At 27.3% G+C, this 19402-nt stretch overlaps 1 protein-coding gene across 1 annotated transcript; it reads left to right on the top strand.

The window, feature by feature from the left end:
* The first annotated feature begins 568 nt into the window (after positions 1-568).
* LOC132943373 (elongation of very long chain fatty acids protein AAEL008004-like) lies at positions 569-11386 on the top strand. Its single transcript, XM_061012341.1, has 8 exons — positions 569-806; positions 3045-3102; positions 4137-4327; positions 6401-6484; positions 10214-10270; positions 10347-10452; positions 10655-10788; positions 11202-11386. Exons 2-8 carry the CDS (start codon positions 3045-3047, stop codon positions 11370-11372), a joined length of 801 nt encoding a protein of 266 aa, XP_060868324.1. The 5' UTR covers positions 569-806; the 3' UTR covers positions 11373-11386.
* The last annotated feature ends 8016 nt before the right edge of the window (positions 11387-19402 follow it).

Here is a 19402-nt window from a genome sequence, read left to right as displayed (position 1 = left end):
AATAAATGTGTACAAATACAATGTAGTCGGTAGGTATTTTATATTATAAAACTATTAAAACATTTAAAATCAATTTTATATTACCTATGAGCGAAGTATAGAATGTATGGGTTTTTCAATAATGTTTTATATATTACAGTTTTATGTTTTTACGACCTCCTCACTCCCCGTAATCAGATTATTTAAAATACCGAAATCGAGAGGAATTTGTTTGAAGCATGCAATACCTGTATATACCTATAGTATACTTTATACCGGGAACAAAATTGACACTTAAAATCGTATTAAAAGCTAATAATATTATCATCATTCTGCACAAATGGTTTCAATGGTTGACTTGTCACTCATTTTAACATAGCCGAGTTAAATACATTGTACACGACTTCAAACATTGTTTTATTTAAATCTAATATTAATTTTTTTTTCTTGTACATTTTGAATGTAGTTCGTTGACACCAAGTCGTTACATTACAGACTTTAAAAAGACCTACCTCATAAATTCCTCACTTGTTTGACAATATTTCTAATGTCATTATTTCCTGCGTGACCTCTGTTATATATTCAAATTAAACCAGTATCATAGCCTACACAATGTTTGGAACTACACCACGGTCTTCATTTCGTCTCAAGAAACATAATGTTCGTTAGTTAACTTAAATTCATCAGACCCATGTGGCATTTTGATGCGGTGAAAATTCTCATTAAATTTCTGTAGGTTATATGGAATATAACCTACCAATAAATATAACTTCCTATTGCATTTTAATATTCCTGCACTTCAAGATACAAATACACAACAGTACAAGGTAAGCATTATTAATAATTATTATTATAAATTGTTTCAATATCACAATTTTACATTATAGGTACTTTATATGATTATGCGGGAATAAAAATAATTGCTAACTTAATTTACAAATTTATTTGAAAATAATACCTATGTATTCTGCAACGAATTACCATAGTTCATAATATTGTTGTATCGATCTATGATAGTACTTACTTAATTAAAAGTCATTATTCACTTCACCCATAATAATTAAATCAGAGGATGAGGATATACTCAACAATGCACGTTATAGGCACCTTCAACCTGTTCAAATATGATGCACAATATTATTATAAAAGTCTTTCGAAATATGATAACTATTATAAGTATCAATTTCAAGACAAATACCAATGTATGAATATCGATATTAATCTTAATTTAAAATTGTATTGTATAAAATTTAAATATTCTCTTTTACATATTATTATATTACGTACATCATATTATGCTTATACAATATTTATATAATTTTTTTTCAAATACCATTCCCAGTAAAACAACAAAATGATTATATTATCATTAAATTGGATATTACTGGGGTGATATACATACCTACGTTTAATTTATAATGGTCATTGATTTGTTATTAACATACAAAACGTATTTCTAATTTTTTTGTTATTGATGGAATATTATACTTATATTATTACGTGCTTCGTTACGAGCCTAATGATTTAAAGATCTGGACAGACCATAAAGAAGGCACGGCCACGCCCCCCACCCGCACTCTTGGAGCCATGGCTGTATTTATATTGTATGAAAATTAAAAGTGTAGATATAACTTTACTTCTATAACATATTAGATTTTATCTTGTAATTATTCAACTATTTAGTAGATATCATTATAAAGCGTATAACTGTAAAGGTATAAGAACCTCGCACTCCCATGATTGAAGCGCTTAAATAAAAACTAAAACAGAAAGTATAATATGTACGAAATGAGGTGTGTAATATATTATCATCGCTAGATAAAGCGTCACCCAGTGGTTGTTTGATTATACTAGAATGTCAATTATTTAAAAAGGATTCGTACTGTAATATTATCAACAAATGTTTGCTTTAATTTAAAAAACTCATATTATTCTAAAAGATCTAAAATCTAAATATACCATTATTTTCACCTTAAAAGCTAATATTATAACTTACAGTTAAGTTAGCAGTATGAAAGGTGGTTAAAAAAAAACAGATTTAGTTTTTATGTTAAATTTGTCTATAATTTAATTGCTTATGAATTATGATTTGGTACATTAACATAGTTAAAAAAGGGGGTACTGTTCTGCTGTACAGTAGGTGTCTAGAGAGGTCACTATAATGGATGTTTTAAATTTAAATTCAATGATATAAAACCATTCTATACGAAAAACGATTTTGATCGAAGGCAATCTGTCAACCCATATATTACTATAATATTTTTAAAATTTAAAAAATAACTAAAATCGTTATTCTCCGTTTAAAAATCTAATTTTGTTTAAATTTGAACTCAAAATATCTATTATAAAAGATTGTGTATTTGTGTTTATTTAATTTTTAGATTTGTTGGTTGCTCTATAAAATACTTATGAGAAACCTTGTTTTAAAATATATTCAATCTTTAGCCTGCTATAAAAATTGAACATTTTATAAATGTTGAAGTACAAAATAATTCAAAACTTTCGTAATCAAAAATTATTTTATTGACAATACACATAATTAAATAAAAACTAATACAAAGCAAAAATTTCTTATACTATGCTATAAATGGCTCAAAATTAGTCAAAATATTTAAAAATTGTATGGTGTATAGAAAATTCACTGATTTTGCGTAAAAAATCTCGTTTTTTTTAAATTTTTATTTTGTTTTTCCCAATAATTTTAGGAACTATTTTGATTTTGACCTCCCAAATGCACTAACTAGATTCACTTTTCCATCGAACAAGAAATTATTAAAAAAAATCGAAGCAGTTTTACTGCAATTTAAAACTATATGCAAAGACTGAATTTAAATTTTTAGTTTTCGCCTGTCCTCCACTATAAATGGGTGTAGGAACGCCACTGCAACTTAATGTGTAGGTACCTGATAAACTATTAATCTAAAAATGAGTTGTTATGTACTTGTGACTAGTTATCCCTTAAATAGGAAAACAAAAAAAAAGGAGTGTATAATGTTTCTGTTTTGAAATAATTATGTCATTGAAAATTGTATTGTCTTTATTACACTATTCGTCTATATTTTCAGATGTCAGTTCTATATCAAAAAGTTTCCGATCTCTTAGAATGGATAGACAAAAATGGAGGTAAGCTTATAATATTCTAGACAGTGAATATTAAAATATAGGATAATATGAAATATTACAATTATTCATTATGTTATTTTAACTTGTTTATAATATCAAAATCATTTAAAACAGTGACAGCATATCTTTTTCAGTAAAATTATTACTATGAGTTTGCATATTATATTATTACCTATAAAAGAACACTGATTTTACATTTTATCTTAATATTTTTATACAGAGTGATTCATCAATCATGCACACCACCATTTTTTTCATTTAATAATGAGTTAAAAATCTGGTTTTTGGAATTTTTTAAAATAGGTACCTACTTATTTCAGGTTGCATTATTAACGATCACTAATTAGCTAATAGCCCCTTAAACATGATTTAGTGGTCCATGATTGGTCCATTAAATTGTATAAAACTATTAAATTAATTCATTTTTCATGAAACCCGGCATTAAAGTTAATATTTTCGAATTCTTGTGATATTTTGTGTCATATGGAGATACAAGCTTCTGTTTTCCAAATAAGAACCCCTGGCCCTTTTCTAATGTAAATTATTTAACGGATATTTATCAAAATCAAAATTTGAGCTTATAGTTTTTGAGTTCCCTACTTAAAACTTTGTGTTGGTATGTAGTAGGTACCTACTAAGGATAATAGGTCCATGGTGACTTGAAAATGTTACTAATTTATATTATTCTATCAACATTGACAATTTGTAAAAACAACAAATAATCGTTCTGAATTTGAATTGGGCACATAAAAATATTAAAAAAAAATTACTCACATAATTACCCAAATAATTTAAGGAATATTAAAGAGGGTTTTAATTTGGAAAATAGAAGTTTGTATCACTACAAGACCCGCCTTAAGTAGTGCGAAAAAGTCTCATGAATTTAAAATTGGTATTTTAGTATGGTTATTTAAAAATTTCAAAAATCAGTATTTGAATAAATTCATTCATTCATTATCCGATAAAAAAATGCGGTTATCAAGCTTGGTGAAACACGCTGTATATTTGTAACTTGTGTTATATTATTAATTTAGATTCAAGAATTAAAGATTATTGGTTAATGGATTCGCCATGGCCAGTTGTGATAATTCTTACCGCTTATCTATACTTTGTTCTGCATGCTGGTCCAAAATTCATGAAGTATCGTAGCCCATTGAAAATTGATAGTATTGTAATGGTGTACAATGTTGTCCAAGTTTTATTTTCAGCCTATCTAGTGAAAGAGGTAATACAATATTTTATACGGCATGACGTGTTATCAAAGTGTCAATATATATTTTATAGGTTACTAATAAATTACTATAATAATAATATAGGTATAGATATTATATTTTGTTTAAACATTGTCATTTATTTTATTACACTGTTAACATTTATAAAATAATACTAGTTGCAATAGTAAAATTGCCTTAACTTAGCGCGGGAAAAAATTAACAAACACAAAATACTATATCATGGTTTTAGTGTAGGTAGTGGCTCAGTTCATGAGCAAATCAGCATCGGTGTACCTACCTCGTTGGGTTTGGTTTATACTAATTCGACCTAGGTGGGTAATCCACCTGTTGCGGGTAGATACACCATAATATTGGCTATTAAACATGTTATATTTTCAAACGTACTTCATAGTCCGGTCAAAATAGACAAAAAAACATGCAAACTTCGGAATAATTCGCATAGAGCTGAAAATTGGTACACACTTTAAGTACCTCATCATAAACAAAATCTCAAAAGTCCCCATCGATCCTATTGCTGCTAATTTTTTTATTCAAGGTCAAAGGTCACAAAATTGCTTTTTTCATTTATCTCTTAAACTTTAAGTGTTTTCGTAAAAACAGCTTTAACAAAATTTGTAGATCAAGTAATTGCCTAAAAAAATTGTTCTTACACTTTTTTACCTAAAAGTAATGAATTCATGAGTTGTCTTTCGGTCGACGCTTAGTCGGGGGGTCGCGGCGCACGGGGTGACTCTCGTCCGCGATCAGAGCTGCTCAGAAATTCAGCAAAAATGTAAGATGGGATCTATTGGTACTTTCTCATTATGAACTTTAACTTTTGTATAATATTAATCAATAATATTTATCTAAGTACTCGCGCATGCCGTACCCCGCCGTTTTTATGGATAATTGGTGGTAACGATAAGATAATATATAGAATTTAGATAGGTACTTAATACTGCGCGATGCATTAGATGCGATAGTGGTGTTTATTTTTATTTTTAACTATTTAATATAATATGGATATTGGGTACACTATAGTATAAACTGTTATATTGAGAATCATATTATTTGTATTTTCAATATTTTCATGTGTGAGTAACACAAACGGTTACTATTATATATATATATATATAAATATATATCATGTACGAGTATTCATAGTTTTTGAAATCATAATATACTGTGTTATTTTATGGTGTGCTGAATTTCTGAGTAGCTCTGATCGCGGACAAGAGTCACCCCGTGCGCCGCGGACCCCCGACTAAGCGTCGACCGAAAGATAACTCATGAATTATTACTTTTAGGTAAAAAAGTGTAAGAACAATTTTTTTAGACAATTACTTGATTTACAAATTTTGTCAAAGCTGTTTTTTCGAAAACACTTAAAGTTTAAGAGATAAATGAAAAAACCAATTTTGTGACCTTTGACCTAAAATAAAAAAATGATTTATATTATTTTATTTTTTTTAACAAAAAAATCCAATTGCATCACATGGGTTGGCAAGTCTAAGTCAATTTTTTTTAAATTTTATTTCTGTAGCCAATAAAAACCTATACCTAAATGAATAAAAAATTAATTAATTTTTGTAAGCCAAAAAATAAATGCATGCCTGAGCCACACAATACCAATCTACATGGGTTGAAACAATAAACTTAAACACGCCCTCCGAGTTTCAAGGAATTTATTGATATAAATTGTATACGGTCCTAAATACAATCATATATAAAACTGCTGTATGGGTACATAGGTAAACGAATTGTTTTATTTTGCCTATGAAGTAAATTCCTTTTTTTTTATTGTATTTAATATACTATTTTTATAATATCACCTTTAAAAAGGTTTTATGGTCATATGATTAGGTACTCGGGTAGTGTTCTGCAGATTTCCTCGATGATGATGTTGGGTATAATCTTAGAATATTTAAGATATTGGGTAAGATAGCGATTTTTTCAGGTAATACTACTAAACTATAATACCTACCAAAGTATTAATAAAGGTACAAAGGATTAGACTTTAAAAGTACCCCAGCATTGGTTTGTTAAATTAAATTGAATTTTATTTTTTGTGTTTAAATTTACAGGCATTTCGGTTAATATGGCTTCAAGATGACTACAAAATAAACTGCATTGAAATTGATTACAGTGACACAGATAAAGCTAAAGACGTAATATTAACTACACATATTTAATATAATATAGCAAAATATTATGTTACATGCAAATGCAATGTAGTTGCTGTATAAAAATGAAACATTGTACAATATGCGATGTCCCAGTAAATTCAAAATATGATACATATATCGTGAAATATACAAATGTGCCTATCCTACAAAACGCATTTTAGCCAGGACGTTCGTATGGGGCAGGTTTTACATAAAAAAAAGTACCCAACTAACCCAAGTAATAACATTTTTATACCTATTATAAAATTGATTATTTTATTGAGTTAATCCTTATATTACTTGATTATTATTATGAATATTGTTTGCCAAAATAAAATATATAAATTCACTTAATATCTAAATATTATGCCATCAAAAGTTACATAATATTATATATTTATATAATATTTTAGATTCTGAACAAAGCAATGAATGTTTGATTTTACAATGATGTGTTTTTTTTTGTGTGTGTATGAACAGGAATTATATATATAGTAGACAATTGATATTGTAATTTAAAAATCTGAATAATATACACACCATTATTTTTACAAACGTTTTAATAACAAATAACGAATTTAGTTATTATGTTGTAATTTAAAAATAATATTATTCAGGGGTACATGAAACTTTAAATGAATATTATATTATACATATATACACAATCATATTTTCAAATGCAATGTTTTCGTCAAAACTGAATTCAACCTACCGTATTAGTAATGTCACATTAATACAGTAATACTGTTATGGTAAAATAAATTACTTTAATACATAGCAATATAAATATAATAATTGTTATAAAACATGCTTAGAAATATAGGCTGATAGAACGTCTTTGCTAAGAATAGATTTTCGTATGCATAGATTTATCATTAAATTAAAATTTAACACATACTTATACAGTTATACAATATAGTGATTTACTCAATGACAAGGCACACTCGACACCTACTGTACATCAGAGTGGTTATCTACTCCCCCCTTTTTTTTACGAATACATTTATAATTATAAACATTTCTTAGTTCAAGAAAAATATTTAAAAAAAAAAATATTTTCCTGTAAATGAATATAATATATATTAAGTAATCGTATTATAGAAAATGTAATTTAAATAAATAGGTATGTAATTTGAATGTAATATTTTTTAAAGGAAGATACTTAAATAAAACGATTTTTACTAAAAAACTGTATTCATAAAAAGTGGGCAAGTGGTATATTATTTTATAACTCGTCATTGTATTCGAAGATTGATTCTGAGCGCAGAAAGTCTGTCAGTCTTTATACTACCAAGTATATTTTATATTACTGCGAAAGTAATTTTTCTTACTATCAGGCATTAGTACTACAGTAGGTCAAATTTATATATATTTATATAGGTACCTATGCCAAAAAAATTGCATTTGAAAATGGCATAGTGTGTATAAAATATGATTATATATTTTAATAGTACCTAAGCAGAAAAATATTTTTAAGTTACAACAAAACAACTAAAATTCTTAAGCTTTGTTTAAATATCTAATTTTGTCCAAATTTGAATTAAAAACGTCTATTAAATCTGTGCTTATATTTTGTTTAGGATTTTTAGTTACAGTATGAACTACTTACGTGGAATCTTATTGTTTTAAATTTTAAATTCTCATCTATAAAAATTGATAATTTTATAAATTTTTCACTACAAAAGAATTTGCAACTTTTCAATTTAATACATTTTGTCAGAATTTGAACTATAAATGCTTTTATGAAATATCGTGCCTGTGTAATTTTAATATTTTTAAACTGCTATTGTCACAATGTGTGAGAAGCTTTGAATTATATTTTCGAGATTTTTGACTAAAAGAATAACATTTTATTGACAATTAAACAAAAAAAAATTGAAAAAATTGAAAATTGATTAATTGAGTGAATATAAAATGTAGTAAAAATATGAACTTCAAACGTACCTACATAAAAATTTAATTTAACTTTCTAGAATACATTTTTTTCTTTGTTAAAGGTTGACAAACTAATGAGGAATATTGTATTAAATTCATAATCTTAGATATAAAAACAATAATTTTTATACATTTCTAACTCAAAATAATTTGCATAATTTTCGTGTTATCAACTTCTTCCGATGCTCATAAAAAATGGTTGTGGATTTACGCTCAATTTGTTTTTTTAATTTCCACTAGCAACAACTTATGAGGAACCTTGTAATACATTTTTCGATCTTATGAAATTTTTTTTATCAATATTAATTAAAGAAAAACTAGAAAAAATCAAATTTTTCATATGGTTATAAATGAGCTCAACATGAGCCAAACTATTTTGAAAACTTAGTGGCGTATAGGAAATGTTAATATTAACATTCAGTGAAATGTATTTATCTATGATAATTATTTTTAAAGCTACACCAAAAACCAAAATTGATTTTGTCGATAACCAATTTTGTGTAAAAATTCCCGTTTTTTCTTAATTGTTTTATTGTTTTTCCCAGAGCTTTTGGAAACTATAGTGGGACTTTTAAATTAAAACCACTCAAAAGCACCAACTAGATTCATTTTCCATCGTAAAAGGTACTGAAGTTGAAAATCAAAGCATTATTTCGACTACTTATCGTGTACACTTCAAAAACAGATTCACACCAAAAAAACCCCACATCATTGTAAAATCAATACATTCATTGTTCAGCTCAGAATCTAAAAGTAAATATATCATACCATGTAGGTACTATGTAGTATGTCATAAATAAATAAATTGACATATTTAATGAATTTATATTTGATTTTAATCAACTCTATTTATATAATCATAATTAATCGATAGGTACCTACAACAACTAAATAAAATAAGCAATTTTATGATATAAAAATGTTCATAGTTATTTTTTTTAAAAAGGTTTTATCAATACAAATTTTATCAACGTGGTGAAAATTTAATTTTAACAATGAATGTTTTTGCACAGCGTTACACATCGAGATACGAACGATTTCGGACTTTGTACCTAACATTTTATGAATTGGAATATTTAACACCCATTTACCATATAAGACATTCATTATTTCAAAAGCTAGGTAATCATGTTTGTGAAAAAATGTTTTTACATAATATTAAGTTGTTATAAAACTAAATTTAACTAAAAAATCTATTTTTAATATTTTTTATCGTTATCCATTTTTAATTCCTTATTCCAAAGCAAAATAATTTTTATTAATTCGATACATAAAAATCTAATATTGGCAAGTAATTTATGAGTTACAATTTATACACATCTATTTAAAATAGTTATAAGTACCTGTATAATGTTGGTCCACTAAGTCATTGATTAAGTGAAGTTAACTTAATCAATGACTAAACTCATCTAAACTTTAAATTGTTATAACTAATAATTTTCTAGTCAACATTTGGGTGTTTATAGATCGATATACTTTGAATTATATTATGTTTCGGAATATGAATTTAAAAATGCTAATCAAAAGAGTAAAATGCTAAAAAATGCTAAGGGTAAACAATTGTGAAAACTAAAACGTATAATGTCTTCTAAAATAAGTAGTGTGTTTTACCACTCCATATATCATATATTCATTTTTATTTTCCCAATATTATTATAATAAAAAAAATAATAATAATATTAATAATAATACTAACAATAAAATTATAATATATTATTCTTAACTAAATATATTTAATGAAAATGTGATTATTAAAAAAAAAATTGAACTAAAATTGTTCATTCTTATTATTTATAGATAGTTGGTGCTGTGTGGAGTTATTTCTTTTCTAAAGTCTTAGATCTACTCGACACGGTAATATTATAGATCTGAGATAGTATACATCTGTATGGTCATCATAATTTATAAAAAATGTTATTGATTATTTTAGATATTCTTCGTGTTACGTAAAAAACAAAATCAAGTGACGTTTTTACACATCTATCATCATACAATGGTCTTGATGTTTAGCTGGGGTATAATAAAATTCTATCCAGGTAAAAAAAATTTATAATCAATGACATAAACATTGTTAAACTGCGTCCAGCGAGAGAACGCAACTGGGTGGCGATCAAAATTCCCGGTTGCTGCGTGATGCGAGAAATTCACCTAGAGACTTGAGCGAACGAGTTGTGTTCTCTTGCTGGACGCAGTCTAGTAATAATTAATAATTTACTTATGAATATTTGGTAAATTTAGGAGGACAAATCATCTTATTTGGGACCATAAATGCATTTGTTCACGTTGTCATGTACAGTTACTACTTCTTGACCATATTGAAACCAGGGTACAAAAAAGCATGGTGGAAAAAATATTTGACACAATTACAACTGGTAATTTCTTAAATTTAGAAACTCGACAAAGATCACATTTTCCCATAGCAATGAAAAATATTTTAATATCTATAAATATTATTATTAATTATAATTATCACAAGATGAAGCCCGGTTTAATTTTTAGATTTTTATTTATTATAACAGTTTTTATAACCATTCATATTCATATACTTAAAATATTTTATTTTCAAACAATATAATTGAAGGTTACCTTTTTGTAACAAATTAATTTTATAACAACAATAATAGACTTGATAATGTCTGATGTGGAACTATCTATTTTATTTTATTTCACACCTAATAAAGTATTTTTTTTAATAAATATATAAAATGTTATATCGATATTAGTTATTTAGTATTCACCTATATTGTTATGTAATACTAACTGATGTTTTAAATGATTCTTGCAGGTTCAATTCGTTATCACTGGTCTTCATGGATGTGTAACATTATTGTCAACGGACTGCAGTTTTCCCAAATTTGTACTAGCGTTAGCATTGCCACAAGATATGTTTATGTTTGTTTTGTTCTGGGACTTTTACAAAAAAGCTTATAGACAACCCAAAAATAAACTGACTTAATTATTTGTGAACAACTACATGGATTTTTATTTAAATCTGTTCCTTCTTGAAATCCTATAAAAACAAAATCATGTACCTAAATACTGTAAAAACTGAGATAAGTGGGATGGAATGGCCGAGCGGACTACGGCGTCGGTTCCACAGGCGGTTTTTCTCTCAGGGCAGGCAACTTTCTAGAGAGAGAGGCCGCCATCCCCCGACCAGGCATGACGGAAACCTACAGGTGCCCAATTTGAAATTCTGCCAAAAAACACACGTGTTAACCAACCTACAGTACCCTCCCCTATAAACAAACAAAACAGCTAATAGCCATAGTTGCCAGGCTTAATAATCAATAAAAAAAAATTTAAAAAAAACCTGTGATAAATGAAAACTTTTAGTGTTATTTTAAGTTCCAATGCTATTTTGGAATTCATGTCGAGAGCTGTACAAATTTTAAATGTATAATGATTCTAAAAATTAAAAATATTTTTAAAAGAAATATTGTTAATGTTTAAAGTAATATATTTAATAATATATGTTTCTTACAGAAGGAAATATGTTAAAAAAGGGGGCCCTTAAATCTTTGGTTCAAGTGAATACAGTGCTGGAATGTTAAACAATATATAATTTTCTAAAATTGCATTTTAGATTCTGAGCGAAGCAAGGAAGCTAGTGTTTTTACAATGGTGTTTATTTTATTTTTTTTATCCTGTAGGTATACAAAAATTCTACCAGAAGGAGTGCTTCGATTTCAACATATAATATATCTTATCAATTATCAAATTGGATCAAGTTGGTACTTTAAAGAGGTCAATTTTCTCATTAGTTACTGTAATGAATGGTGTTCAATTTGAATTCAATGATATAATATCATTGCATAAGAAAAACGATTCTGAGCGAAGACGGTCAAGTCAGCCTATGATATTAGTATAATACTAAGTATTATATTTGATGATATTTTTGTGAATAAAGTAATTTACATATTATAACTTTTTTACGTGGAACCTTGTTTTAAATTTTCAATCCTTAGCTATAAAAGTTGAAAATTGTATATATTTTTAACTACAAAATAATTAGTACATTTTGTCAAAATTTGAACTTAAAATACTTATAAAAAAAATTGTGCCTATTTATTTTTAATATTTTTTAACTGCTATTGTAACAATATATCGGGAGCCTTATATTAAATTTTCAGGCATTTTTACCGAACAAATAAAATTTTATTGACAGTTACAAAAAAAAAACGGGCAAGTGAATGTCGCTCTGCTGTACAGTAGGTTACAAGTAGAATTAATATTATAATATTATAATTTTTTATTTGTTGCTACGGCGATAAACAAATCGTTTGAAATTAAAATCCCATTTTAAGTGATTTTTCGTAATTTGTCAGTAGTTTTTCCCGTGGCATTAAATAACTATTGAGGAAATCGAAAAATGACCTCTTTAAAGTACGATCTTGATCCAATTTGCTAAAATATAAGGTACAATATGTCGAAATCGAAGCACTCTATCTGGTAAAAATTTTGTATACAGTATATAAAAAAAAATAAATAAATAAACACCATTGTAAATCCACTAGCTAGTGAAATATTTATGTATCTACAGATATTTGTTCTTGAATAATCACAAAATCGCTACATGTGAAATCGAGTGAATATCCAATCTTGTAAAAATATGAACTTTCAGCGCTCATAAAAAATTAATTTGATTTGCTTGTAAACATTTTTTTTTTTAATAAATATAGACAATCTTATGAGATATGAGAGATGTTGTATGACATTGTCTATACTTAGATTTAAATAAAAAATTTTTTGTAAATTTCATACTCAAAATAATTTGCAAATTTTCGTCATTTTTACGTATTATGTCAATATTTGAACTTTAAATGCTTATAAAAAAAAATTGTGACTGGATTTTTTATTTTTTTCATTAGCCTTTGAAACAATATAGTAGGAACCTTCTATTAAATTTTCAAGCTTTTTTAACCAACAAATAAAATTTTAATGGTATTTATAGAAAAAAAAATGGAAACTGAAAATGTCAGTAACAGCTCAAAATAAGTCAAAATACTTGGAAAATGTTATGGTGTATAGGAAATGCTTTGAAAGAAAATTCAGTAAAAATTTCATATATCACCGTAATTTGTTTTAGAGATGCACCAAAAACCAAAATTTCATAATTTTTTACGTACAAATTCCAGTTTTTCCTTAATTTTTCTTTTGTTTTTCACGGTGCTTTTGAAAACTACCGGGAAATTTTTACTTTTGACCCCTCAAAAGTACCAACTAGATCCACTTTCGGACTTTCCTATCAGAAAAGATACTGTTGAACCCGCACTGCACGGCGGCCGCCCTCACCCGCCTGTACCAGTCGTACGCCCGTTCGCCGTCAACCTGGCGGATCGCGTAAAACCGAGAGCGGACCCGGAAATCGGACGCGGCCATTATTTTCTTCTGGTCGTCACGGCCCGGAAACTCGTCCATGTATATGTGGACGATATACCTATAATATAATATAATATAGGAACAGTACTTGTGCTATATTTATATTATATGCCGCGATTATGGCGTTTCAGAAATCGGAAATCGGACGCGGCCATTATTTTCTTCTGGTCGTCACGGCCCGGAAACTCGTCCATGTATATGTGGACGATATACCTATAATATAATATAATATAGGAACAGTACTTGTGCTATATTTATATTATATGCCACGATTATGGCGTTTCCGCCGTTTTCGTCGTATAGACATTTGTCGAAACTCTGTTTCTCGTTTCCACGACGAATTATACTCTTTGTTTTCATCAGCCACCAACAAATAAAGCAACTCTGTAAGGTTTCTGGGTGTTGCTGGAAAACACAGATAATATCTTAAACGTCTCATCATCTCAGTACTCTGCAAAAAGGTGTATTGCTTTGTACCATCAGGAAAACTATAATGCAATGAACATACAGACAAACACTTCAATTCAGTAACATGTTGAGTTATAAAAATAATATAAAAAAAATTGTAAATAATATTGCATATTTTCTATTACACAATGAATAAAAACAAATTGTATACAAACTTTACAATGGCCTCCAAGTATATATTATATACCACGAGGTGTATACGATTAAACAGTTTTTTGTAATGCCTTTTCATTTATAATTTGCCGAATTAATGGTACGTTTCTATCAAATGGTTTAGCTGGATGGTTGTGCCGTTTGGACAAAAAAAAAAAACATTAAGTCATTTCTGTCTGGGAATATATTATATGCTGTACCGTGGCATTCGTCTTCATTCTTTTTTCAAAACATGCTAAATAGCTAAACAGGTTATAGAATAAAGTACTGTATTCACTCACATTTTAGTTTCAGTTGTTTTATTTTTATAGTATAAGAAGCCGACGTCATCTCTGATTATTTCTGTAGTCATCCTTTGTACCCCAAACACAGTAGTATAACTATTTGGAATATGGAGCATCTCTGGTTCTTCTATTATACATGATAAATAATTAAATATATTCAGAGTAATTACTATACCAGTAAAAATAACATACCTATTGGATTGGCATTGGCAGCAACTATTAGCTGGCATTCATCAAGTAAATGTTAAAATTAAAATCATTTATAATCACAATAATAACATAGTTCATATTTTCAAAGTTTAGGTTACAATGAATGCCAATTAGAAAAGCTTGTTTCATTATAAGTTAGAATTAAACATATTTTCATATTATTTACATTTAATTGTTGTTCAAATGTCAATAATCTGCATAGACTGTATACCAACATAATATATTTTATGTTATATTGTATTTATTATAAACCAATGTTTTGAAATCATGTACCAATTATTATGTAGTATTTTAATATAATTAATGGTATGAAGCCATGCCATACAAATGTATTGATTTAATTTAAAAAAAATGTATATTTATTATTGTATGATATTTATATGTTCATAATGTTCATCTATTAATAATTGACACATATTATATGTACAAAAATGGGATAAGTGATATCTACAATCTACATACAAAAGGTATAAGGACATAAAGTATGAGTTTAATATTTGTCTACAATGATAATCATAAAAAAAAAATTGAAGGGAAGTGTAAGCACCCACAGGCAAATGCATTTTAGAAAATAAAAAAAAATTTTGAAAACATTTTCCTCTAGTAATACACATTACAAACTTCGAACTAAAACTTCCAAAATCTTAAACAGAAAAAACTAATCAAAATGATAAGCTCACTAAAGAATTATAAAACAGATCTGGGGTATCAGGTTATCAATGTTTAAAAATCTCAACGAAAAATTCGACAACAGTTAAGAAAATTCGAAAAAATTGAAGCAAGGTGTTGGCGCCTGCAAATGCATTTTAGAAAACAAAAAAAAAATTAAATAAATTATACTGTGGGAATAGGTACACATTAAAAACTTCTAACTAAAATTTTTACAATCTAAAACAGAAAAAACTATTCAAAATATTTATTTCATTAAAGAAGAATTATTCAAAGGGTTCCAGATTGTCAATGTTTAAAAAATGTGTCTATAATGAAAATCATAAAAAAAAAAATGAAGAGAGGTGTTGTTAACCGCAGGCAAATGCATTTTAGAAACCAAACAAAAATTTAAATAAATTATATTGTGGGAATACACATTAAAAAGTTCAAACTAAAATGCCCAGAAACTTAAACAGAAAAAACTATTCAAAATAATTTTAAGTAGTTCATTAAAGAAGGATTATTCACAAGGCACAAGATTATCAATGTTCAAGTCAATACAAATAATTAAACTAGAGTAAAATAACTAAAAAAAAAAAATTGAAGGGAGGTATTGGCGCCTGCAGGCAAATGCATTTTAGAAAACAAAAAAAAATGTGGAAAAATTTTATTTTAGGAATGCACATAACAAAATACGAACTTTAATGCCCAGAATCTTAAACAGAAAAACTATTCAATATGATAAACTCACTAAAGAATGATAAAACAGAGCTAGGACAGCAGGTTATCATGGTAACATTGCAATGTTTGAAAAATGTCAACAAAATATTCGACAACAATTAAGAAAATTTGGCTAGAAATGAAATCATAAAAAAAAATTGAAGGGAGGTGTTGGCACCCGCAGGCAAATGCATTTTAGAAACCAAAAAAAAAATTTAAAAACATTTTACCGTAGGAATACACATTACAAAGTTCAAACTATAATGCCCAGAATCTTAAACAGAGAAAACTATTTGAAATATTTATTTCATTGAAGAAGAATTATTCAGAGTGCACCAGATTGACAATGTTTAAAAAATTTGGCCAGAAAAGAAATCATAAAAAAAAAATTGAAGGGAGCTGTTAGCGCCCGCAGGCAAATACATTTTAAAAAGCAAAAAAAAAATTTTGAAAAAATTTTAGTGTAGGAATACACATTACAAAGTTCAAACTAAAATGCCCAGAAACTTAAAAATTTAAATAAATTATATTGTGGGAATACACATTAAAAACTTCTAACTAAAATTTCCAAAATCTTAAACAGAAAAAACTATTTAAAATATTTTTTTCATTGAAGAATTATTATTATTATTATTATTATTATTATTATTATTACCAGATTGTCAATGTTTAAAAAATTTGGCTAGAAATGAAATCATAAAAAAAAAATTGAAATAGGTGTTAGCGCCTGCAGGCAAATGCATCTTAGGAAAACAAAAAAAAATTTTGAAAAAATTTTAGTGTAGGAATACACATTACAAAGTTCAAACTAAAATTCGCAGAAACTTAAACAGAAAAACTATTTAATATGATAAGCTCACTAAAGAATGATAAAACAAGAGCTAGAGCATCAGGTTACCGATGTTTGAAAAATGTCAACAAAATATTCGACAACAAAAAATTTGGCTAGAAATGAAATCATAAAAAAAAATTGAAGAGAGGTGTTTGCGCCCGCAGGCAAATGCATTTTAGAAAACCAAAAAAAAATTTCAATAAATTATATTGTGGAAATAGGTACACATTAAAATCTTCTAAATAAAATGCACAGAATCTTAAGAGGACGCCACACCCGTATGTGTTGTCTCCGTCTTACAAACGCGTAACATACCAAATTTACGCTCAGAAATTCAAGTTTTATGCCGTTAGTTTAAAAATTGGAGTGAATCGACCTATTATGAAACTTGATGGTAAGAACATTATCTGTGTTTTGATGGAAGTTTTTTTACGATTATTAGGTTTTTAAGTGAGTTATGGCGTGTATAATAAATGTAAATTAAAAATACTCATAACTCACTTAAAAACTGAATCATCGTAAAAAAACTTCCAGCAAAACACAGATAACGTTCTTACCATCAAGTTTCATAATAGGTCGATTCACTCCAATTTTTAAACTAACGGCATAAAACTTGAATTTCTGAGCGTAAATTTGGTATGTTACGCGTTTGTAAGACGGAGACAACACATACGGGTGTGGCGTCCTCTTAAACAGAAAAAACTATTCAAAATAATTAGTTCTTTAAAGAAGGATTATTCAAAGGTTACCAGATTGTCAATGTTTAAAAAATTGTCTACAATGAAAATCATAAAATAAAAATTGAAGGAAGGTGTTGGCGCCCGCAGGCAAATGCATTTTAGAAAACAAAAAAAAAATTTTGAAAAAATTTTATTTTAGGAATACCCATTAAAAGTACAAAACTATAATGCCCAGAATCTAAAACAGAAAAACTATTCAAAATATGATAAACTCACTTAAGAATGATAAAACGGAGCTAGGGCATCAGGTTAGCAATGTTTGAAAAATGTCAACAAAGTATTCGACAACAGTTAAGAAAATTTGGCTAGAAATGAAATCATAAAAAAAAATTGAAGGGAGGTGTTGGCACCCGCAGGCAAATTCATTTTAGAAAACAAAAAAAAAATGTGGAAAAAATTTTATTTTAGGAATACAGATTACAAAATACAAACGATAATGCCCAGAAACTTAAACAGAAAAAACTATTTAAAATATTTATTTCATTGAAGAAGTATTATTTAGAGGGTACCAGATTGTCAATGTTTAAAAAATTTGGCTAGAAATGAAATCATAAAAAAAAAATTGAAGGGCGCTGTTAGCGCCCGCAGGCAAATGTATTTTATAAAACCAAAAGAAAATGTAAAAACATTTTACCGTAGGAATACACATTACAAAGTTCAAACTAAAATGCCCAGAAACATAAACAGAAAAAACTATTCAAAATAATTTTAAGTAGTTCATTAAAGAAGAATTATTCACAAGGCACAAGATTATCAATGTTCAAGTCAATACAAATAATTCAATTAGTTATATTACTAAAAAAAAAAATATTGAAGGAATGTGTTGGCGCCTGCAGGCAAATGCATTTTAGAAAACAAAAAAAAATTTTGAAAAAATTTTAGTGTAGTAATACACATTACAAAGTTCAAACTAAAATGCCCAGAAACTTACACAGAAAAAACTATTCAAAATAATTATTTCATTGAAGAAGAATTATTCAGAGTGCACCGGACTGTCAATGTTTAAAAAATTTGGCTAGAAATGAAATCATAAAAAAAAAATTGAAGGGAGCTGTTAGCGCCCGCAGGCAAATGTATTTTAGAAAACCAAAAAAAAATTTTAAAACATTTTACCGTAGGAATACACTTTACAAAGTACAAACGATAATGCCCAGAAACTTAAACAGAAAAAACTATTTAAAATATTTATTTCATTGAAGAAGAATTATTCAGAGGGTACCTGATTGTCAATGTTTAAAAAATTTGGCTAGAAATGAAATCATAAAAAAAAATTTTGGCGCCAGGTGTTGGCGCCCGCAGGCAAATGCATTTTAGAAAACAAAAAAAAAAATTTTGAAAAAATTTTGAAAAAATTTTATTTTAGGATTACACATTACAAAGTACAAACTATAATGCCCAGAATCTGAAACAGAAAAACTATTCAAAATATGATAAGCTCACTTAAGAATGATAAAACAGAGCTAGGGCATCAGGTTACCAATGTTTGAAAAATGTCAACAAAGTATTCGACAACAGTTAAGAAAATGTGGATAGAAATGAAATCATA

This window comes from Metopolophium dirhodum, chromosome 4 (genome assembly GCF_019925205.1).
Source record: "Metopolophium dirhodum isolate CAU chromosome 4, ASM1992520v1, whole genome shotgun sequence".
Taxonomy (NCBI): Eukaryota; Metazoa; Arthropoda; class Insecta; order Hemiptera; family Aphididae; genus Metopolophium; species Metopolophium dirhodum.
This window is presented reverse-complemented; position numbering and strand designations above follow the sequence as displayed.

Excerpts from the sequence above, each read along its gene's own strand:
- LOC132943373 (XM_061012341.1), top strand. The coding sequence starts at position 3,045 with ATGTCAGTTCTATATCAAAAAGTTTCCGATCTCTTAGAATGGATAGAC. Across the intron at positions 4,328-6,400 it reads CAGCCTATCTAGTGAAAGAG|GCATTTCGGTTAATATGGCT; the intron begins GTAATACAATAT and ends TTAAATTTACAG. Across the intron at positions 10,789-11,201 it reads ATTTGACACAATTACAACTG|GTTCAATTCGTTATCACTGG; the intron begins GTAATTTCTTAA and ends TGATTCTTGCAG.